This window comes from Hippoglossus stenolepis, chromosome 21 (assembly GCF_022539355.2).
Source record: "Hippoglossus stenolepis isolate QCI-W04-F060 chromosome 21, HSTE1.2, whole genome shotgun sequence".
NCBI classification, from domain to species: Eukaryota; Metazoa; Chordata; class Actinopteri; order Pleuronectiformes; family Pleuronectidae; genus Hippoglossus; species Hippoglossus stenolepis.
The window spans coordinates 5115245-5138593 of record NC_061503.1 but is presented as its reverse complement, the minus strand read 5'-3'; the positions used below and the strand labels follow the sequence as shown (position 1 = coordinate 5138593).

Genomic DNA, 23349 nt, shown 5'->3' with positions numbered 1-23349 from the left:
TTTCAGTATCAGTATATAACGATAATATGTCACCGTTTGTTTCTGCTGCCCCCCCAGTGACCAAAGAATGAGTGATTTCAAGTTTCATTGCACAGTAGCTCCTCCCAAATGCTGCTGGCTGCAAACATTGCTAATGATTGATAGCTAATGCTGCACCGGCACTACAGCTGTTGTGTGGTTTTCCTACTTTTCGGCTTGAATGTTTGTTTGTGTCTTTGTTTAAGTTTTGGTTCTGTTGGGAGCTCTGAGAGAAGAGAGACAATCAAACCTTCAGAGACACAAACATAACACACACACACAATCTAAACCCCTGAGGTTCACCAGCCAGCGTTCTTCTGTTCTCCATCTCTGTTCTCCTACCATCACAGAGCTGTGGGCCTAATTCTCCCTCTCCTTTCTCAACATTACATCCTTTTCTGCAAACATTAAGTTTATTTTTAGTTGGCCAAACTTTCCCTGCGTCAGGGTTGCTAGGTAACGGCAGTGCTTGAATGACGAGGGCCAAGCGAGGAGGGATGTACGGCTGTGGAGCCAACACACACACACACACATGCACACGCACACGCACACACGCACACGCACACACATTGCTTTACTTTTAATGTCCATCCGCTCCATGCTCTATTTCTTCTCCTGTTATCTCTCTCTCTCTCTCTCTCTCTCTCTCTCTCTCTCTCTCTGTGTCTGCCTGTGACAGTGTGTGTGTGTGTGACAGAATCCAATATCCGCTGCAGAGAGTGCAACAAGACCAAACTGTGTCCTAATGGAGAAAAAAGACCCAAAAAGTTGTTATTATTTCTTTCTTATCAGACCTTTCACTGTGACAATAAACACACATATCACACCCAAGACACGCACACACACTTCACATGTCAGCAGAGAGAAAGTGCTTCCCTGCTGAGCACAATATGTCCTGAATGATCATTTAATGTACATGTCACAATCATTGTCATTTCTGAGTGTTATCCTTACAAACATGTCAGCGGACCAAGTGAAGGGTAAAACCGTGGCCGTGCTTCTCCTCCACTCTCTGCTGTCCTGACTTTTTTCATGTTGCACATGTGCAGCACTCCCGGACAGTTGCTTTGACATGTTCTGCTGCATGGTAGCAACTGTTTCCACAGGCCGAACCCACTTTTAACGTTCTCCTGTCTACTCGCTGTGGGTCCACCTCTCACCTCTGTGGCTCTTTCCCCCCTGTCTGCACCTCCCTCTTCCTGTCCGGCTGCACCGTTCACTTCCGCTGCAGGAAGTGACCAAGCTGGACGACTTGCATGTCCAGCTGCCTGTAGACTCGGGGGTATGTACAGCACGGCAGCCCTGCCTTCCCTCCCTCCACTGAATCTACTAACCCCTCTCCACCAAACCCTCCCCTCTGCCCTCCCTCACCACCCCTTCGCCTCACTCTTCCTTGTAGAGGGTTTTTGGTGATGTCACAGATCTCATAGCTACAGGTTGGAGGTTCATTACAGAGGTACTTCTAATTAATGGACACACCTGCTTTTTGGCATCATATTTCTAACTGGCCGCCAAAATCCTTTATCCGATAGAATACTGATCCTTGAAGGGCCAATCCACCCAATGTGCAAAAATCAGCGTCTTTATTTTCTAACTTTCCCTAATGATATTAAGACGAGCAGATACAATTTCAGTCTTATCCACAGAGATTTTGAGATCAACCAATTAAAGTTCTAAAGTGGGTCATCAAGTGACTTTTGAAAGGACAAAATAAACCCTCCTGGGTGTTTCATCTGTACGAAAGATGGAAGGCTGTGTTAGAACCTACCCGGCTCTTTCATAAGAAGAAGGTGCAAGGCTTTGTAAATTGAAAAGGAAGCAGAGAAGTCATCGACAGCTCTCAAGGTGCTTTTTAATAACAAACATTTAATTACCAGGCATAACATTTTGTTGCATGCATGAGCCACTAATGGCGGTACCTAATGTAGCAAGGCCATTAGTTTAGCCCTTGCAGAAACCTGATATTAAACTCATCAATTAAATATGTTCCAGTTTTAATTCAAATGCAAATTAGGTCACTATAGAACTGTTGGTCTCCAGTGGTCATAGCTCCATAGTCTCATGGGATTTGTAGTATTTAACAACTGAGCACAAAGTGCGAATTCAGGTCAAGAAAAGTAAAGAAAGAGTAGTTTTTAAAAAAGTGTCACAGTAGATATAGAGAGAAAACAACATACATCAGCCTAAAAGTTGATTCACTATTTGCTCAAATGTGATTAGAACTGGGGTAAAAACAGAACTGGACAACACTGGACTTGACACTTGAACAATGAATTATCGGCATTGGACCCATATGTTATACCAAACTGATGTTAAAAAACACAATGGCCATAACCCAAGATAAAACTTAGGTAGTTTTAACCATTTCCTAGATACTCCTTCATTTTTAAAATCTGCACTGGGAAAGAAACCAATTTAAAAAAACTGTGAATTTTCGTCTTTTGGTCGTTTTTGTGAACTGGTCCTTTAAAACGAGCACTGATGGAAATCATCGTAAAACAAGATACTGTAGAGATTCGGAACTGTGACTATTATGTATCACTCAGAAGTCTCTTCTACATGAATGAACAGTGCAGTGATGCGTTGCCTCCAACATGGCTGCCAGAGAATGTGCAACATCATCTCAAAGTCCCCTAACCTGCTTCCTGCATGCTGCCCTCGCTGCTAAAACTAACCACGGCGTGGAGTGACTGTTGGCGGGGGTTTAGGAGAGACGACGGAGGGCTTCAACACTTCACTTTGCTGTGTGTCTGTGTGTGTGTGTTTTCTTTCTTTTGTTTCTCGTCCTTGTTTAAAAAACAGACTCCACGTAAAACCTCGGTCTCAATGCTCACCTTCCACCAGCCCTATCTTTTTTATTTTCTTTCCGGCCCCAGGGTTAGAACGCCGCACCAGTGCTGCCAAAAACTCTCCCCGTCTCAGTCCCTGTTTTATCTGGCGCAGGCATAGAGATGTGGTGTATGGGAGGGGGGAGGTGGAGTGGGGCTTTTTGGGAGGCCTCACCACAGCCAGGATAAATCCAGCCGGACTATGAGATGAGAGCTAATAAAGAGAGCGGGGGAGATCGACTGCATGACTCAGGCTCTTCAGGCAAAACCGGTGCACTCTATGAAATTAGTTCTTTGAAAAGCTTATGGTTGTAAGTGTTGTCCTCATGCCCTCCAATTTCACACAGTTGAATGCCGATCCAGGACTTTTACAATAGGCTAATGTTCCCAAATGTTCAGAGATTTGTTTTTTATTAGGTTGAAATACAGTGGGCCACCGGGGGGCTGAGTGTGAAGTGGTGTTTCGAGTGGAGTGCGGTTGTTGGTCTCATGGTGAATTCATAGTCTGTATATGAAAAACGTTTTGCACCAGTTATTAGACTTTATTCTGCTCTATATGTCGTCTTATATAACAATTCAAACACTGTTTAATTTGATGCACAATTTATATATAAATACATTACACAGGAACATATCTCTAAAAACGTTGGATATAATTGTTTTCTGAAGAAGAAATTTAGGCACTTTTGTCATTTATAGTCACCTCTAAATAAATTGTGATAACTTTATTGGTTCTTTTCTGTTTTATCAGGCATGGCCATTGGGTTAAATTTGTAATCTGTCCAATACTTTGCTTTACAACCAAATATCTGCTAAACCCTCACACACTTAAATAGATGGTGTACATCGTAAATATTACACATGCTAAACATCAGCATGCTGGCATTGTCATTGTGGGCATGTCAACAGGCTTACCTTAGCATTTAGCATCAGACCAGTTTCACAGAGCAACTAGGGTATACTGTAGTACTCAGCCAAGCTAGCAGCTCATGAGGTACTTTGAAAAGGTTTGAACTAAGGACAGATTTCAAATTTATATTCCAAAAATAACAATTTTATTTATTTTTAAAAGAAGAATCGAATGAGTTTTTAATTTAAATTGAATATTGTCTTGTGCAAACAGATATATATATATATGTATATATATATATATATATAAATGAAACCGTGTAAATTAAATATTGACAACCCCGGACTTCCATGGGTACCTTTATTATTGTGGATGTCATTAAGGACTTAGTTAGTTTAGAGGTTTTCTGTGACATCCAATTATGGCTGGTGAATCGCCAATGTAGACACACACACACACACACACACACACACACACACACACACACCGCACACACACACAATTACCCCCCTTCCTCCTATCAACAGCCACCCTCTGTCTCCCATTTACACCCTCTCTGAAGCGATGTAATTGAAATTCCCCCGTGTGCTGCTGGTGTCTATTATTGTCTAGCTATCAGCAGCAGGCCTAGTCTTGCCCATCTCCTGCGCCCACAACCATGCCCAAATTGGGGTGACAGAGTATAAACAAGTTATCCAAACAATCTGGCTATTTCAGGAACCAGGGATTTCCCTCGAGTCCTGTGCCCCCTCTGCTCCAAAGCTATCATCTCCACCTTTCCTTTCTCCCGTAAAATCTCAATTGTCCATTGCTTGGTGAGAACACTTTTTGCTCTATAATCTTTACTGAAGTCTCCTCACACAGTGTGCCACCCCAACCCACTGTAAGCACACAGTCAGAAATATAATCTTGTTGGATTAGCATTACAACCGAATCTAGACTCGTCGGGCGATCGGTCCTCCCACCAGTCCTATTTAATTTCTCCCCCTCCTGAGATGCATTAATCCGTAAAAAAAAAAGATAAGCAAAACGTCTTATTATTGTTCAAGTTGTAACTGTGCAGCAAGGTTTTCTTTTTTTTTTTTATCATTCGAGCTGGATAAATCTTTTAGAGGATCAGTTTTATGATGGCCAAATTTCAAATTAATGTCTGCCTCAGATGTTGTATAAACGGGTGAAGAAGAGACACTGAGAAGATGATGCAGAAAGCCATTACAGAGAGAAAAGAGAAAGTGGGAGAGAACAGAAACAGAGAGTATAGAGAAGGACGCTGTGCTGATCCGATCCCCTGCAGTCTTATGTAGTCTCACTGACTTTAGCCGCAGTTCAGCATTTCCAAACTGCACCACACACCGTCGACTATGAAGGGATTAGTGCTGAGGAGATCTCTAGAGTTTGTACTGCTCTGTCTGTATTGGCCGGCTCGTGCTATACCTCTATCAAAGATTTATACAGTTTCTGCATGTACATATAGGACCAGGCTGGAGAATATTTTTCTTTTTTTTTCTTTTATTATTTATCATGTTAACCATAACCCATCTGCTTTAACACGTTCCCCATACAAGAGAACAGCTCATTGTGGAGCTGCAGCAAAAGTGGTCTCTTAAATGAAATGTCTGCTTCTACCGAATACCACAAACTGCTGCAGGATGAAGAATTGGAAAAAATGATGTTGAGCTGCGTAGATATTATTTTATTACTGCACCAATAGGTTAACTTGATTACAGACTCCATATGCAGGTCCAATATTCAGAATTCCTTATTATCTGCAATATGAAGCTTTTTCTGTTTTGCATGATTCTAACTGCACCAGAGATCTGCATACAGTTTACAGCAGTGACGCTGCACATCCTCATCATCACACAAATCGTCCCTGATGATGATTTGACCCAAATCTGACTTTGTTTACTACATTTAGGTATTTGTCCACCATAACGAATGAGGAAAGATGTAACTGATCCTCCTGGTTTTCACAGTAATGACAACACAGTTTGAACATCATACTGCATGTCATAAAATGACTTACACTAAGCAGTTGCTGGAGGAAGAAAAGACTTAATCATCAGCACATGTCAGATGGTTAATAAGACTATTCCCCACCAACTTCTTAGAGAGACCATATACAGTCATACTTGGTGATAATATTCCACCTTGTTGGACCCCAATGGTGAAGAACGGTGCACGTATACTTTTACTTAAATGCCTTCGATTTACCCAAGAAACACATAAATATTGTGCTGTTATTCCTGCTATTTATATATGTTTTCTCTTATGGCAAACTGACCTTTCCTTGCTAGACTCATATTTAGTTGTTGACAGTCTAATACAGCAAGGCCCATTCTGTAGGGTGTGTACACACAAAGCAAAGCACATTTTACCTTGTCTTATTCTAGCAACTTTGACCGCTCGAATGTCTTTGTTTATATGCCACAATCTGCAGATTGTAAAGACATTCACTGTAAGCTTACTTGCCCTGGTGTGTTTGTGCACATCAGCGCAGCCCATGTATGAATAGAGGGTAAATGGGATACTGCTTACTAAGATGGTGCCCATTTGATCCTATGAAAGTTTCTTGATGGGTGAACAGCACATGCCACAAGAGACTGTGCCGGCCTCCTCACACTCCAGCTGAGCCTAATGAATTACAGGGGGTTTGTGATGCTCAAAAAAATGTATTCACTGTTTTACAGCTGCTCCTTTTCCAGTTATGGGAAAAGGCTTTTTGGATAAGCATGGAATATGCAATATCCCTGTGCAGCCTCAACACCAAAATCACAAAATCACACCGGGACTGTAAATTCTCCCCCCACTCTGGTTCTAATACAGGACTCAGGAACAGATAAAAGTCCTCTCTCAAAAGATCTCAAGCTATATACTGCTGCAGAGATCAGAAAAGTAGTAAGGAGCAAGGTCAGAAAGTGCCGTAAAAGTAAACATTGACATTTCAAAATGATTTGTCACATATACTCAGAGCGAATGTAAGGATTATAAAACAGTCTGAGGTCAGGCAGTTTTTGAATTTTGATGGAACAAATAGAATAGAAGGTAAAAGTACATTGTCTTTTTGATATATACATAAAATGACAAAACATGATTGAACAAGCATTGCAGTAGTTTTTACATCAAATATGTGATGATATAGACATCTCAGTGATGACAGATGCAATTTCAGTAAATGTTGTGCCCCGGGAGAAGTGTTTGTCAAAGAGAAAAAAGGTCCAGAACCTGAACATTGAATCACACCATAATGTAAGGGAGAAAAGTAAGAGACGTAGTCGTTGGCACTGTTACTATTACTTGTTGCTGTCCTAATCGTTATAGTAACAATGGAAAACTAAAGCTTAAAGAAAAAAGTATGGCTGACAGTCAATAAATTCCTAGAAAAAGCTGTACTTCATTAATCAGGTAGCCTCAGGTACCTCGTGTTTCCTGCTGTGAGCCAGGATTTTTATATAGAATGAGTCACTGTGATAAATAAGTAGCTGCAGGAACGTGATGAGCACGGCAACCACAGCCCTCTCCTGGTAGCCCTTGAGATGATTGGCTTGCGAGGTTCATTAGCATTCGCTCTCCTATTCCAAATCTTCCCCTACTTCACAGGTCGGGGGAGATTCAGTCCGGGGCATACAGATTGTACCTTTAAATGCGAGACAAAAATGCAAATTGGCATCTCAAACCATACCCAGCATGCCTCCAGTAAACTAAAATACAATATGCAGCACATCCACACCCACTTTGTCTTCCTCTTGCACTCGTGAAGTACCCAGAAAGTCATTTGTTAGTTTAAAAAGAGGCGCATGTTGATTAGGTCCCGGGGCTTTTCTGCACACATTCTATTCACTCGGCTACCACACAGATCTGACTTCACCGGGTCGGCATTCTATTCATCCGGCATCCACCTGGAACCCTCTCACATATTAATGGAGTCTGCAGTCTCTGGCATAGCGCAACACACACAAGCAGGAACGCTGAGGTTCACTGCAGTGGGTTTGTAAGTGGAAGGCAGGACAAAGCGGGGCTGTAAGAGGGTAATTAAGAGCTGGTCAAAGGTCTGTCACAAATAGTGAGAAGGATTAGAAAGATATGTCAAATTTGGGATATTGAGACATTTGACATGATAGAGAGCAAGAATCTTAAAGAGTTCTGCTGTTCTGGATCGCTAATCACACATCGCCTCTCACCACTGTGAAGTTTGTTTTATAGCGTGTCGTGTGTTTGTGCATGTGTGAAAATTGTAGAGCTAGCAACCACACTGAAGCTCTTTTGTAGCTGTGTATGGGTCACAGTGAGTAAGAGCCTGTTTAACAACAAAGCCAGGTCAATACATCGGCCATGTTCTGTCAGAAAAGTGCATTTTACTGATTGTGTTTCAGTGTGGTTCCACATTCTCACTCTCCTTGCATGGCAACACTTTACTTAGTTGTTCTTTTTCTCTCTTCATATGTATCCTTTAACCTTTGAACTCTGGGATCAGGGAGACCACACCCTTCACTTACATGCCGAGAGAGAAAGGTTCCCTTTAGGTCCGATTTGGGCTGTGACTGATGTGACATGAAGACGCAGCCGAGCAGGGATCTGTGTTTAGAGGCAGCTTCAGCCCACCTGCTATCTGTTAACTCTACCCAGAAAAGGACACCTTCAACAGGTGTTCTCCTCTAACACTGTGTGTGTGTGTTTGTGCATCAAGGGAGATTCCCAGCCGGGTTCAGAGATCGGTTCCATCGCACGCTTGGAGGATGTGAACGACAGCAAGAGGGATTTATCAGCCTCTGCAGGTGAGACATGTGCACACACTGTTTGTGTATCACCCATATTGCATGGCTGCACTACTTTATTGACGCTATAACAGGAACGTGGAGCACTGACCTCAACCCTCTGGGATTTTCAAAGCCCCTTATTACAAGCATTTGGCAAAACTTCCACCATCTGTGTTTGCACAGTTAACTGCTGACATTTTCCCTCCCTTGTCTTTGTTACATCCCTGCAGGTTACACACTGTGTCGTGTTTCTTTTCAAATGCATGTAAAAAACGTGTTACGCAGCAGAAAGTTACAGGCCTGAGGCATGCATAGTCAAACCCGTGGAAACATCACCCCACTTGATCTATGTTTGCGGGTCTCCTGGTCTCAGTCTTTCCCCCACTTGTCTCAGACCTCACTCCGTAAGCACGTGGCTGGCCGTGTCCTAGCGCAGCATCAAACGAGTACAGCAAGCTCATCCATAATTCCTCATACGCCAGTTCCCATCCCCTCTAATTACTGTTCACGCAGGCTGAAAAGCCCAGTGGAAATACTACTGTATGGAGTGCAGCCCGCAGACGTACGGTATCATCTCCTCCTCAGCCCCTTCACATGCTCTGTGTAAAACTGCTTACATAGCTCAGAGAGCCTAATGTACATGTTCAAGCCCCGGATAAAGGTTTAAAGATGGCTGAATTAACGTTATTAAAGCTGCATTCCCCTCCGCATGTCATTTATTTGTGTTGCTGCCTAACATAATATTCTCTTCTGCACATCCCACAAGATTAATGCCCTCCTGAAATATTCATGTTGCTCAATAACAGTATGAGGCATCCATTTTTAAATACGCTGCGCTGAGTTACTGAGGCTGCACCCGCACTGCAAACCTCCCAATGCACCAACTCTTCTGCCTCTTCCTCTCTTTGTTCTTTTTTCAATGAATTTAGGGCTTTCTATTTCCTCTCTTTTGTTCCCCATCAACTTTTCTTTTGTTCCTCTCACCTCTGTGGTTTTCTTTTCAACACCGCCGTTTTTAGTCTGTTCATCTTATTCATTATCTCCTCTCTTCTTTACATTAAACCCTGGTCGTCTTAAACTGTTTTTTTTTCTTCTTCTTCCCTCTTTTCTTTACTAGTAGTGCCTGTAAATGGTCATGTGGACCTGAAGACCAGCCTGACTCCACCTCTAATTACTCACACGGCCGCCACCCCCATGCCCATACCCAAGTTGCCAGTCGGAGGTGATCCCATCCTGGGGTACGAGGCCCGTCGAGGCAGCAATGTCTCCGTAGACCCAGCCTGCTATGACAAATCACCGGTTAGTGCATTTATTATTATTATTCACGTATCCCAAAAGCATGCGGCAGTTCTCAACTGTAATACGGGATGTCACAAAGCCAACATTAATACATGTGGAAGGAGATAAGTGCCAGGAATTACCCCCAGCCCTTTCTGCCCCCCCGCTGTACCGCTGAGCGTCTCTCTGGATTCACTGTATGTGTCCTGGTAATATGATGAGGTCACAGTGATTGATGATGATTACTGTGGCATGCCAGTCGGACAGTCTGCTTACCACTGCCACTCTTTATTTGACAAACTGATTATCAGAATAAAGACTTGGGGGAATAAGTTTGCTTCTCTACATCTGCTCCTGTCTGTCTGTCAGTGTTAATCTTAATTCAATTGAGCGCACGTCATGCCGAGTCAATCCAATTCCGCTTGGTTATTTGCATGAAATAACATTACATGAGTAGTAAGACACAAGATCAACCTTTTTTTTCTCTCTCCTTTTACTTCCTTCTCCAGACCAGTGCCCGCAGTGCTTCGCCTCACCCCCCGTGGACCGCCGGCAGCGGCTGGACCAGCCGACGGTCCAGCTGGAACAGCCTGGGCCGCGCCCCGTCGCTCAAACGGCAGAAACGGCAGTCCGGGGAGCGACGCTCGCTCCTCTCCGGGGAGGGCGGCTCCAGCTCGGACGATGGCGAGGGTGGAGGGGAAGGTGGAGGTGGGATGATGGAGGATGACAACACCTCCCTGGCCAGAACGGACTCCATGTCGCAGAGAGGTCCCCGACATCGGAGGATGGAGTCGGTGGAGACTCGGAGCTCCATGGATTTGCCACCTGACGCTCTGCTGCAGGTAGACGCCCCCCACCCCCGCCTATCAATCAGCTTTTACTGAATACTGAAGTACTGTTGGGAGAGTGACTCTTGACTTGGAGCAGTAACCAAATATGTTGGCTTGATTAAGCTGCACAAACTGCAGGTTTTAGTGTGCATCTTTAAATTATATTGTCTTACATTGACTTTTATGGCATTCTTCTTCTGTTACTGCAGTGGTTTTCCTAATAGTCACAGGTTCACGCTACCAGTATAAGCCACAAACACAAAAAAACACATCACTGACAAATACATCTACAGACTATTGACATATTGAACCCACAGTGATATGACAGAAGCTTGTAATGCAGAACAGCAGAAAATGTAACATCCAGTTCCCATTCCACATGCCGAAGTGTTCTTGGGCAAGACACTGAACCCTAAATAGCCCCTGACTGATGTTTAATGTTTAAGAGAATACGACACATAATATATGAATGTGTGTGAATGGCAAAACTACTATAAATAACTCTGAGTGGTCATCAAGACTAGAAATATAGACCTTTCTGGGGTTTTTTTTAACTATAACTGCTGTATGGCAGTTTTGTCTTCTCTTGTGCCAATACACAACCATATTCATGCAGGTTTTTTTCTCACAACCAAAGGCTGCAGCAGGCACATCTTTACAAAATAAATCCTCCCTCTGGCTGAAGGAATGTTTATCAGTAAACCCACCTGCTGTCATCTCCGGCTGGAATGGAAATCTGCATTCACTCAGTTCTTGGTGATTCATGAGGGGAGAACCCTGCTATATGGCTAAAAGGGAAATTGCTTTATGGCACTTCCATGATTATGCTGCGCTTCCAAAATGGTTATTGTCTTTGCAAAGCCAAAGAAAATAAGGAAACAAAGAGACAGTGAGACATTAGCATTTACAACCATTAATGTATACGGCATATATTAAGATGGCAATATTTCCTTCCCTTTCTCTTTGTGTAGGTGCCCTTCCTGTACCGCTCAGCAAGCATGCACAGCTCCAGACCCCCCTCACTGGGCGCCCTGCGGCCCTCAGAGCACAGCGACTGCAACGGAAAGGGCTCTCTGACCGTCCTGGGCCCGACACATGTCTCGCTGGAGGAGAACACAGAAGATGATAATGCAGAGGAGGAGCCCAACCTGGTCAGTATGTTTGCATGTGTGCTGTTCGTTTATGTCCATCTTTGTGAATGAAGCATGTTTTCCTTTGGTTTAAAGGAAAGAGAGAGAAACTGAGGAGCTGTAACAGTCAGAAACTTTGTTTTAACCAACGGTCAAAAGTTGCATGTTAATTAAATACATCAAAAGATAATCGGTCGATAAATCAAGCTCTCTATAGTTTATTGTTTTTTACAAGTTTTGATACCTGTAACATTTTTTCTGAGTCTCTGGGGCATCTTCTCTGAATTAAATTCCGCAGATAAAACATTTATTATTAATCTCAGCTGGGATATCATAACATGTGCATGTTGCATTATCTGACGCTCGTCCCTTTGTATTTGTCTGTAGGTGCCTTTTTTAATGAACCTTGTTTGATACATATGTATGACTTTGTATCCCTGAATAAAACAGAGTCACAACAAACCAATCCAGTGAGTTCTGTGTGTGGGTGTGATTGTTGGCTCACTGTGTGCAACAGGGGAAATTGTGCACTCATGAATAATAAAGAATGCACTGTCCACTTTTAACTCTGCGCAGGGTCGTTTTGCCAGATTGTTCCGCTGGCTGGAGAAGAAGCAGCCCGAGTGGTGTCGACAGAGAGACACCTGGGCACTCTACCTCTTCCCTCCAGAGTCCAGGTAGTATTCACGCCTCCGCTCGCTCTTTGAGTATTTTTACAATAGTATTAATGGAAGTTTACGGGTACTGGTAGTTTCCTCCTCCCCCTGGCAGTTATGAAACTACTGCAGTGTCCATTCTAAACTTGCCTGTTTGAAAAGGGCTGTTAGCTCGGCCTGTGGTGATGCTGGTTGCAGGTGACTTTCTGAAACTGGAAAAGGGGCCTGCAGTAATTGAGCCGCTGTAAGTAAAGACCTGCTGTTGGACTCAGTCTACAGAACCCTGGTACTGCTCCACCCACCGCTGCTGCTCAAAGAGCTGTTCACCTGTTTATTCAAAGTTCAGTGAAGCTCGACTCAAACAGAACCCTGAACTGGAAAATCAGTTGTATTGCTATTTAAAGTTTATTAATATTAACCTATCACATGTCCAAATCACACCAAATTCAACACTGCACTTCCTTGGGCCCTTAACAATACACATGCCTAATGTGAAGCTGATGAGATGAATAGTACTTGAGATATATGTTCCACATACTTACAGTCAGTTCGATTTCTTGAATTAAGAAATAGATATTTAAATAAACAGCCATACCTTCATATGTTGGTTATCTATATGTTCCAAGTGTTACCTGCATGTTTGCATGAAATGAAATGTGCTTTATAAATTATTAATAATAGCCATTGGCCCAGGACTTTTTAAAACATAGTTTTTGTTGTAAGAGTACATAAAAGACTGAGCCATCTTATTTAAAGGGAAAGAGTGCATTTGACTGACATCCCACGATGCTGGATGTAAAGGCAATTTTTGTCCTCCTCCCTCTCCTGTTCCCTCCCACGTTCTCACTTCACAAGTCTCTTTTATCTGCACATTTCTGCCATGTCAGGGGTGAGGAAGCAGCAGCAGAGGGAGGAATGGAGTTTCTCCTGCTGTGTGCTGCGTGTTATCTCGGCTGCGTGCTGCTGAATCCTACCCCCCCACCAACACCACCTTATTTCCCCCCCCCTTCGGTCGTCCTCCTCCTTTTCCTCCTCCTTCTGGGTCTTTGATGCTTCTCATGCCGCCTGCCTCTGAGGATGCTGAGCAGAGCGCCAGCCCCCATCCTGCCGTCACAGCACCGCATGCTAATTAAACATCAAACAAGTAGCCCCCCCCCATCACCACTCACCAATTGGGAACTTAACATTAGCCATCACCGTTGTCACAGTGTAACCATTCCCACTGTGGATGTTTGAAATGTGGTGGCTAACACACAGTCCAAAGTAACTTCTGTGTGCACATGACCTGCTTTTGATTAAAAAAAACTGCTGCATATTAGACACACACATATTGACTTGGATCTGACTTCTCTGCTTATTCGGTCAAATTTGTTATTGGCACAATACTATTGATGCTTACAAGTTCATCGGTGCAGTATCTGTGTGGGCGGGCACAGGCAGTTAAGCAGCTGAGGGCTGATGTTGATTCAACCATCTGTGGTGTCTTGTCTTCTTCTACTTACTTGGATAAGCTACTGCAGCAGTGGTCCCCTGGCAGCCTGTGACCAATAATATCTGTCCTGCCAGATCATTTGGATGATTTTCATCTCACCATACCAGACTGACCCAGACATTTACAGGTGTTGCCTTCCTTAATCTCCATCATGACAGCAACATTCATAGAATCACGTCCTGTTTGGCAATTTGTCTTCAAAGTCAAATCAAAATGTTCGTAATATTGCTACAATGCATTAAATTGAGCTGAATAACAAAGCTTTATTTTGAAATTTAAGAACTTAGGTCTGTAAATTACTTAACATACCTCTAAAATAGATGACATGTATTGTATGAAAACATAAGACCAGATAAGTAAATCATTTAAACTGAAATATAAACCACACACGTTGACAGTAATGAAGACAATTCAGTTTTATTTTATGAAAAACATTGACTATAAAATCCTCATTGCAGATAAACCAGGTTGGATGAAGTTTTCTAACTTCACTCTGAACCACATATTGTTTAGGAAAAGCTCTGCACACAACATCCAGCACACAAACAATGAAAAAGTGACTAGTCTCACAAAATTGAGGTGAATAAGTTCTATAGGAAAAGTAGAATCACTGGGATCAAGCCAGCAGCAGTGTCAGCATTAATCCTTTCCCTGTGGATTTCCATTATTTATACACAGTGCATCTGTCAATTTGAGCCCTTTCAAAACTTTCTGATGGTTGTCCTCTCTGCCGACTGTATTACATATTTGGAGAAGGTTAATGGGAAAAGCTTTCTGTAGTGTGCTGTTGTTCTGAGTAAGAAAACTGAAGGCGCTTGGCTCAGACGGGGCTTTTAGCTGCCTTTCAATCACAGCGAGCTGCGTGGTTTGGCCGCCGCTGAGAGTGACACTGAGGACACCGGCTCTGCGTGGCTCCCATTGCTGGCCTTGAAACACGATGGACGCCCGCCCGTGCTCACAATCACATCAAGACACAGCAGCGTGGTGGGAGGCCCGGAGTCCAGCGGCTCTCACACAGACGAGGGTTCACCACCTCAACCTGTCTTTGCGCTCGCCGTTGTAGCCGCTGCTGCTGATGATTACTGCAGGGGAAGCTTTTAATGAGCGGAGGAGTGGGCCGGCTTTGTCGCCTAACGGATCCAGCCACTGCGATAGATGTGTTCACCTGCAAGAACGGGCTCTGTAAGAACAGTTGTCTATGGGGCCCGGGATGTGGAGGGGTCGCTGACAGTTGTGCATGTTGTCCCCTGTTCCTTTGTGTACAGTGCATTATGATTAGACCCTGTGCAGCTCGACTGGAATTTGAGCAGCAGATAATAAGAAACGGATAAGAATAGAACAAAGAGACAGCTGGGAGGAAGTTTCAGACTTACTGTAAACAGTGAACGTAATGATCTGTGGCGTTTTTTATGTCCAAACTTTCTGTGCTGCTGCTTTGCCAAGTGGTAAAAGTGATTCAGCCTGTAGTTGAAGAAAACATCAACTTTTCCTCGCATCTGTCGGCTCTTTTCTGTAAAAGTTAGTCGTCCCAGCACACAGGAAGTGATGCGGGTTGTGTCTCTGGATTGTTGGGAATGCACAGAGCAAGGAGTGTGTTAACATTTTTGTGAAGTAAAGAGAAAAGACATCAAAGATGCCAACAAAAATTTTAAATATGGATATGAGGAAAAAGAAGTTGGTTGACTGTTCAACTTCAGTTGAGAGAATCAGTGTCCAGGGACCGTTTGTGAAATTTCTTTAAAGTATAAAACGAAAGGATATTCAAGTCAAAAGATCATTAGATATCATCAGAAGGTAAAAACTTCAAACCCTTGTCACTTGACTTTTTCCTCTTCAAATCCCAGATTTAACAGAGAAGGGTTTTTTTTTGCTTTTTGTTTGCTTGTGGTGACTGTTGTTTCCTGAGGTTTTAGTGTGAGTGTTTGAACTCAACATAAAAGGTCCCACCCAGACACGGGCCCTTCAAATTACAGAGGAGGAGCTGTCACAGGAGGTGTGTGCGTGTGTCTGTGTGGGTTCACCATTTGTCCTCCCTCCCTCCGTCATTTGTCTGCTTCAGGAAACCACACGAATCCTCCAGCATCACAGCTCTGGCGTGCAGATATCAAAGAGGAATTAGCTCATACAGCCTGTGTAATGTAACACACAAAACGCGGCAAGTGTTGACACGGCACTTGTGTCTGTGTTGCCAAATTAAAACCAAAAATTCAGGACGTAGTTGAATCGCTTCCGCTGCCATAAATAACAGGTGTTTCCACTTGTCCCCGTCGTCGTGAGCTAAACGCCTGGCAACCTTTTTCACGTCGGGTGATGAAAGTCAGGCATAATTGATGACTCTTTATTCTACAGCGGTTCATTACAGAATCACCGCGTGTGAGACAAGCTCTTTTAAATTGAATGAGATCCTTCATTACAGTGTGTACAGTGTGTACAGTGTGTTTCAGTAAATGTCCTTGTACGGTATGTAATATTATGACAGGTTTTATACAGCAGGCTCGATGGACGCCGCTTTATTATACGCCCAAGCCATTACAGCTGAGTGGGACTTAATTAATTTTTTTGCCCCGCTTTTTGACAGCTATAGCTGCTAGTTCAGCTACTTTACAGATTAACATTTTACATACAAAATGAGATTATAAAATATGATTCAGTGTAGATTAAACTACCCCACAGCATATAGAGCGTAAAATTAGCTCCAACACAACCAGCTTCAACAGTAAAACCTTGATCAAATTAACGCATTAGTACTAATAATCTATTTATCTATACAGTTTATCCTGAAAGGGTCACAGGGAGCCAATCCCAGCTGACATTTGGTGAGCGGAGGTGAACAATGCAGTAAATTATGAAATAAAAAAAAATAATAATAATAATAATAATAATAATCTTTATAAAGCATTTCTCAAAATAATGTTACGTAGGGCTTACTAATTAAAACACGTAAAAATACAAAAACTTTCTTCTTAAAATTGCATCTAATAATCCTCTATTGTTAAGAAAATGTAAATGCAAACCCTTTTCACGTTATAAGTTTAGCAGCTGGACACAAGATATCTCCTTACGTCTCTGTGAGATATGTTCTCAGTGTACATGCAAGTTAAAGTCTCTACATCCCACTTGTGCATGTTCCTCAATGGACTGCTGGCACATAATGGACGCCTCTTAAAACTGAGATTTACAGTGAGCACAGAGGAAGTTTCCCCTCTAGCAGACGAATGTGAATACAATCCACCACAGTTTCAAACTCTGCTGGTAAACATCACTCTGCACAGTAGAGCTCAAACATCAAAGAGAAGTAACAATGGGGGAAAAGACCATTTTCAATGGAGGAGGACCTTGACTAAAGAATCTCAAGGCTCACACCAACAATAATCAATATGCACACTGGATGTATTTACTATAGCGTTTCCATCACATCCCCTCATTCTGGTTTGTCACTGTTCCTGCTGACAGAGATTTATGACATATGTCAGTGTGTGGAATATGCCATAAACCTGTGTAAACTTAAAACTACCTTTTTTGTTGTATAATCGCAAAGAAACACACTGTTTGGTTGGTACCCTCACTTGTGTGTAACAGCCTTTATCCACTGTCACTTACATCTCTGCGCTTGTTTTTTTTTTGGCAGGTTTCGGATCCTGTGCAAAAGGTTCATCAGCCACAAGATGTTTGACCACGTCGTGCTGGTCATTATCTTCCTCAACTGCATCACCATTGCCATGGAGAGGCCTCGCATCGAACCCTCCAGTGCTGTGAGTCTCAAACACAATCACTAGGTTTATTAACAGGTTCATAAATGTGTAGAGGTTTTTGTTAATCCACTAACAACAATTAGAAGAAAAAAAATCCCGCTCTTCTATTTCTTGTTAGGGTACTTATAAATGTAATTATTTTTGCTTGAAATATGTGATGAGATAAGCTCCACACAGGGCACGAGCCTTTTGCAGGTAGCGTTGTCTCTTGGCCCTCTCCTTTGCTTTCCTGTGTTTGGCTTTAGTCGCCTAAATGTGCCTTCAAAAAGGTTGGGTAGTGACATTCTTTTCCCCCCTGGGAAATCAGTGGAAAATGTCAAAAAAAACGCTCTCTCTCGCAAAGTTAAAGAAAGTCGAAAATGTATTCCTGGATCCGCCTCTTTGTCTGGATCCACACCATAATTTAAGGGCTTCTTTTTCTTCCTATTCATCACTAAGTTTCAGAAATCTGTACAGTAGTTTTTCGCTTAATCCTGCTTACAAACAAGAAAACCAATGACGGAGGAAAAAAGTCTGTGTAAAGTCATAGTCCAAAATTTTTTACGACATTGATAAAAAAAACTGAGAAAAAGGGAAAGAGAGTTGGACGGGCAGAGAACCACACATCACCCCCCAGCTGTACTGTATGTACAGTCCAGACACAGACCCCCCTGAACTGTGTGTGTGAAGAATGAAGAAACTCACTGCCTGCTCGAAAACACTTCAAACAGAAATGGAGGAATGTCAGCGGCTCCAAACTTGGTGGCTGCTCAAACACACACACACACACACACACACTCGCACACAGAGTTGCTGCTGTAGTTTGCTCGCCCCAGAGAAATGGAGCGGAACATTGTCCAAGCAGGGAACCACTCCTGCTTGACTGTGATCCAGCTTTGGGTGATGTGTGCTATACCCCTGTATCCAGCGCGATGCATCAACACAATGCATCACCTCCTTAGCTAATGCACCGTCCGTAGAAGAGGGCTGTCTGAATGCCTTGAAGGAACACGCACAAACACACAACGCATACTGTGTCCTTTCTTACCTCCAGCAATAGCAGCAGAACACAACCTCTGCTTGCATAAACACAATAATTATCAACCCTTCTCACTGAGCGGGTAGTTCTGTGGATGGTCCTAATTGCGGTTCGGTCTCGCTAGAACGCTCTGTCCTGCTTGTTTTGCGAGCGAAACACGGAGGAGAGGGTGGCGTCGAAATTGATTCAATTATCTGTGGGCACGGTGAATGTGGCTAATGTCCAGGAAGTAGATGTTTAGCAAATGAAGGCTGCCCCACAGGTCAGCCTTTCTCATCAGGGCATCACATACAGTTCGGAGGATTTCTTCTCTCACCTCTATTCAAACACACACACACACACACACACAGTCATGTCTCCATGACTTCAGAGGACAATACCTTGACATACATTGATTCCTTGGAGACATACTCTAACCTAAAAGGGATAGTTCACCGAAAAATGAAACTTCACTCTATCTACTCCCCACTATGCCGATGGAGAGGTGGTTGAAGTGTTTGAGTCCACAAAACACTTCTGGAGTCTCAGGGGTAAACTTACAGTAGAATCCAATACGATTGAAGTCAATAGTGCAAGCCCTGATATTCATATTCGACTCAAAACAAGGTCATTTACACCGTATGTTAAGCCTAAAAGTTCACTGGAAGTGGCTAAGCTAGCAGACATATACTGTAGCTACACGATGGTTTGCCTGAGGGTCTGTGAATGCACCTGGAAGGAGGATATCAGTGGACCTTTAGGCTTAAAACATGGCGTACATGACCTCGTTTCGAGTTGAATTTTAATGTCGGGGCTTACAGACACTTGGGTGACACCAAATGAGCAGTATGGACGCCTGTTGTGTTTTTTCTGTTGTTTAATTACGTCTGAAGAAGAACTCACCATTGACTTCAATTGTATCGGATTCTGCTGCAACACTGTTTACCCCTGAGACTCCAGAAGTGTTTTGTGGACTCAAACACTTCCCCCACCCCTACATTGGCATAGTGGGGAATAGATAGAGTGAAGTTTCATTTGTTGGTGAACTATCCCTTTAACCATAGTTAGTACCTCACTTACCCTACCTCTTACCAGAACTTTAACCTAAACCTTGACCTAAGCCTAATCCTAACCATAAACTAACCCTTAAAACATGTCTTCACCTTAAAATCTAATATTATTTATGTTATAGGGACCTATATAGAAGAAGCCGCACTAACTTTCACTTCGGAAACTAGAGTTTTTATCGGATGCACACGTATTTTGTCAGCCTCCTGCCGTGGCCGTCGTGTCCAGTCGGCAGCCTGAGGTCATTACTGTAATGAGATGGAAATGTATGACACAGCAAGCAGCCTGGAACAAGAGAATGGGCAGTCATTACAGCTTTTGAGCTGTGATGCTTATCGCCGCGGATCTGGCCTGCGTGGTCAGTGCACGAGGCTATTTGTGTCTGTGTGGGTTGTGTTGAATTAATGAAGCTGAATGTGAATTGATTTCCGCTCGCTGATTCTGTTACTGTCTGTGTTTCACAATCAGACGTATGAATGTTTGCTCCGCTGCTGCTCCTTTGAAGAACCTGCTTCACGTCGCCCGTGGTGATATCCCGACATGCGATGTGTTCCTTAAATAGAAATGTAGTCACTGCTCGAGAGATAAAGCCTTACAGTCACAACATTTTAGTGAGGAATGCAGGCTGAACAATTATTCCGTTGTCCTGGAAGTTTTGTCAGACACTTTGTGTTTGGCTTGTCGTCTGCTGCTGTTTTGGTTTGGTGCTGGAGGTTGCCTGGATACCGTCTTCCTGTAGCTCAGTGGAAATGATTGGGGATGATTGTGCCGCCTATTACAATTTATTACATCTAATTGAGCTAAGGGACAATACCTCACTGTCTAGAGCTCCAAATTGAATTATATCTGCACCAACAGAATAAAATGCCATCTATCTAAGTTTTCAGCAGCTACATCATCTATTCCACACAATTTTACAATTGAGAGCAATCGCGTCTTGTTTTCTGTTGCTCAGGAACACAGGAAGTGCAGTCATAATACAGTTGTAGGATTTTGTGGTCCCAAAAATGCGGCCAGGTACCAAATCTCTTGGGTATCTGGGCTTGCCAGAGTACAATGCCTTGTGGAGCCTTGCCACTGGAAATAAGCTACTGGAAGTGTTTAGTGTTGGGTATTTGTTTTAACTGGAGCATGATCAAGCAAACTGGTTCCCAGTTTAGGTCATAGCCAGCCTCTGCCTTTGTGCTCAGTGTTACTTCAAATCAGAAGGGGCAGGATTCATTTTTTCAGGCTGATGTCTTGCGCAAGCGCAACCTGAAACCGACAGGCAATCAGTTTTTTTTCTGCCAGGGCCAACTTCACTGAGTTTGTGTCACCCTGTGCTTCACACACGTGAGAAATCATGGAGCATCTCACCTTTACATGTACCTGCACCACTTTCACCTCGTCCTGTGCTTCGAGTGGCTGGATTTGTTGCTGACTCCAACTAGATTTCCAACAGGCTGTTATTCAAACTGTAATGTAGGATTTCACTAAAGATGGTACTGTGCTTAAGTTGATTAGCAAGCTACAATGGCTAAAGCTGCTTTCATTTGCAGACCAGTCACTGGCCGCTAGACCTTGAGTTGTGAACTACAGTTGGTAATGTTATACACACCCAATTCAACAGCAAATACAGGAAATACAGGCAAACTGAACTGACCTGGTCAATGTAAGTCATGCAGGGAGCATTTTATATATTTGCAGTTGCAGAGTCCAAAGTCTCTTTCCCCTCTGTCATTCGTTACCACATAAGTTTGTAATGAATGACAATATGAAAACTTGTTCACAGAGGCCAGGAATGAAAAGCTTCTCAACGGCAGCATTCCCAGTGATGTCATGCCTGATATTCCCCGAAGCTGCGTGTGTGTGTGTGTGTGTGTGTGTGTGTGTGTGTGTGTGTGTGTGTGTGTGTGTGTGTGTGTGTGTGTGTGTGTGTGTGTGTGTGTGTGTGTGTGTGTGTGTGTGTGTGTGTGTGTGTGTGTGTGTGTGTGTTGTCAGAGGCCGTGGGAACGGCAGCCACCTACACCCACTCACAGGCACACACGCGCACACACTCACACACACATACATTACATAGAAACTCAGTGGCAGGGCAGGGTCGGGTCTCCTCAGACGGAGGAGAAGTAGGGTAAATAAGCAGTCACAGAAGGGATCCTAATTCTTGCCGTGCTGCTTGTTTTCTCTATCAGTCCTTGTTTAGCTCAGTAAACAGGCTCCCATCCTCTCCTGCGCAGACACAGGCCACTGAGCCATGCTGGCCACAGGGAAACATGGGAGTTCAGTAATGCGAACTTGTGTAGATGGAGGTCCTGATAGCCTTGTGTTGGGTGCACGCTCTCAAAACTAAAAGATGGCGACCGTTTTCTAAATATACGGGTTATTTCTGAGGAAAAAAATATAGAATCTAATGCAACATGCTGGTTTGATGAGAAGGACTTTGCAAGACACATTTCTGTGGTTGACAGGAAAGCACATGACCTCAGACGCTAACATGTAATGTAATACATTCATACATTTGAAAATGTGAAGTAGGCCCAAGCGTTTAATGTTGGCAATTTTTGTTTCATAGTTGCAGGTCACATATATAAAAGCTTATAAGGGCTACTTACAGGGGAAATCTGAAAATAAAGTTATAATATTACAAGAATAAAGTTTTAAAAAATGACTTCTTGTTTCTCACTACAAATGCAGCATTTTGACGAGTGTAGGTAACATAGCATCACTTATTCTCAGGGCAAACCAACAGATTCTTGTGCATTTGCAGTACAAAATATAGGTCAGTTTAGACAGTTGTCGTCACTGGTATAAAGTAAAAAGAAATAATTCAAGCCTAAAAACCAGATTAGAAGCCTTGTTTAAATATTCCCTGCAGTGCTAATAAAGAGTAAACTGTAGCATTGCCTGCCAGCCATCATTAGTGAGTGCAGTAGGGATGTTTCTAAAGGTGTTCTCACCATAAGGAAAAACAGTTCCCTCATACATTATTCAGCTGTACACTAGATTAATGTGGAGGCAGAACGCAGTAGAAAACATACTCATCACAAAAATGTGAATTTTAAACCATTCAAACTTTTACATGCTTCTGTGCTTCAGCTCAGATGTCTGTGCTCTTTTTGTTCTGCAGGAGCGGATCTTCCTCACGTTGTCCAACTACATCTTCACAGCGATTTTTATAACTGAGATGACAGTGAAGGTAAGACACTCTGGATTTCCACTGATACTTAGCATTAGTTGTAAATTATGAAATCATTACAATGCAGACCATGTGTGAGCGTTCCTCACAGCTCGTTTCCTAAAGAGCAGAAGATGGTGGTCTGGAGAGGCACTTAGTAAAGTGCCTACCACTGCCAAGGCCTTACAGTTCCCTTAAATTAAATCAAGCTGTGCCAAATTGCACACACTCATAATACCAGTCTCCTTAATATGCCTTTTTCATCATAATCCATGAATTATTCCATGAGAAAGTGTTTGAGAACACCCTATCTAAGGACCACCCCCTCTAATCCAGACGACTCCTCTTCCCTGACCCATACAACATCCAAACTGCACAAGTTTTGTGGTAATCAGTCCACAAGTTTTTGAGTAATCCTGGCAACAAACATACAAACTAGAATGACACTCAGTAGAGTCAGAGTGCGTACATCTGACAAGGCCCCAAACAGTTCCCTCATGTGACCACATTTCACCAAATAGCGCACTCTGATAAATATC

The 23349-nt window shown here is 43.1% G+C and overlaps 1 protein-coding gene across 8 annotated transcripts in view; it reads left to right on the top strand.

Annotated features, from left to right (window-relative positions):
• Positions 1–23349, top strand: part of cacna1g (calcium channel, voltage-dependent, T type, alpha 1G subunit) — a 147201-nt gene that overhangs the window by 69814 nt on the left and 54038 nt on the right. For 6 of the 8 annotated variants that reach the window (XM_047338374.1, XM_047338369.1, XM_047338373.1 and 3 more), the window contains exons 13-19: positions 8384–8471; positions 9571–9752; positions 10241–10573; positions 11533–11712; positions 12268–12368; positions 17468–17591; positions 22763–22831. In XM_047338374.1, the coding sequence (XP_047194330.1) occupies positions 8384–8471; positions 9571–9752; positions 10241–10573; positions 11533–11712; positions 12268–12368; positions 17468–17591; positions 22763–22831 (1077 nt within the window). The remainder of the gene's footprint in view (positions 1–8383; positions 8472–9570; positions 9753–10240; positions 10574–11532; positions 11713–12267; positions 12369–17467; positions 17592–22762; positions 22832–23349) is intronic. The other 2 variants (XM_047338370.1, XM_047338368.1) reach the window with 1 other exon arrangement.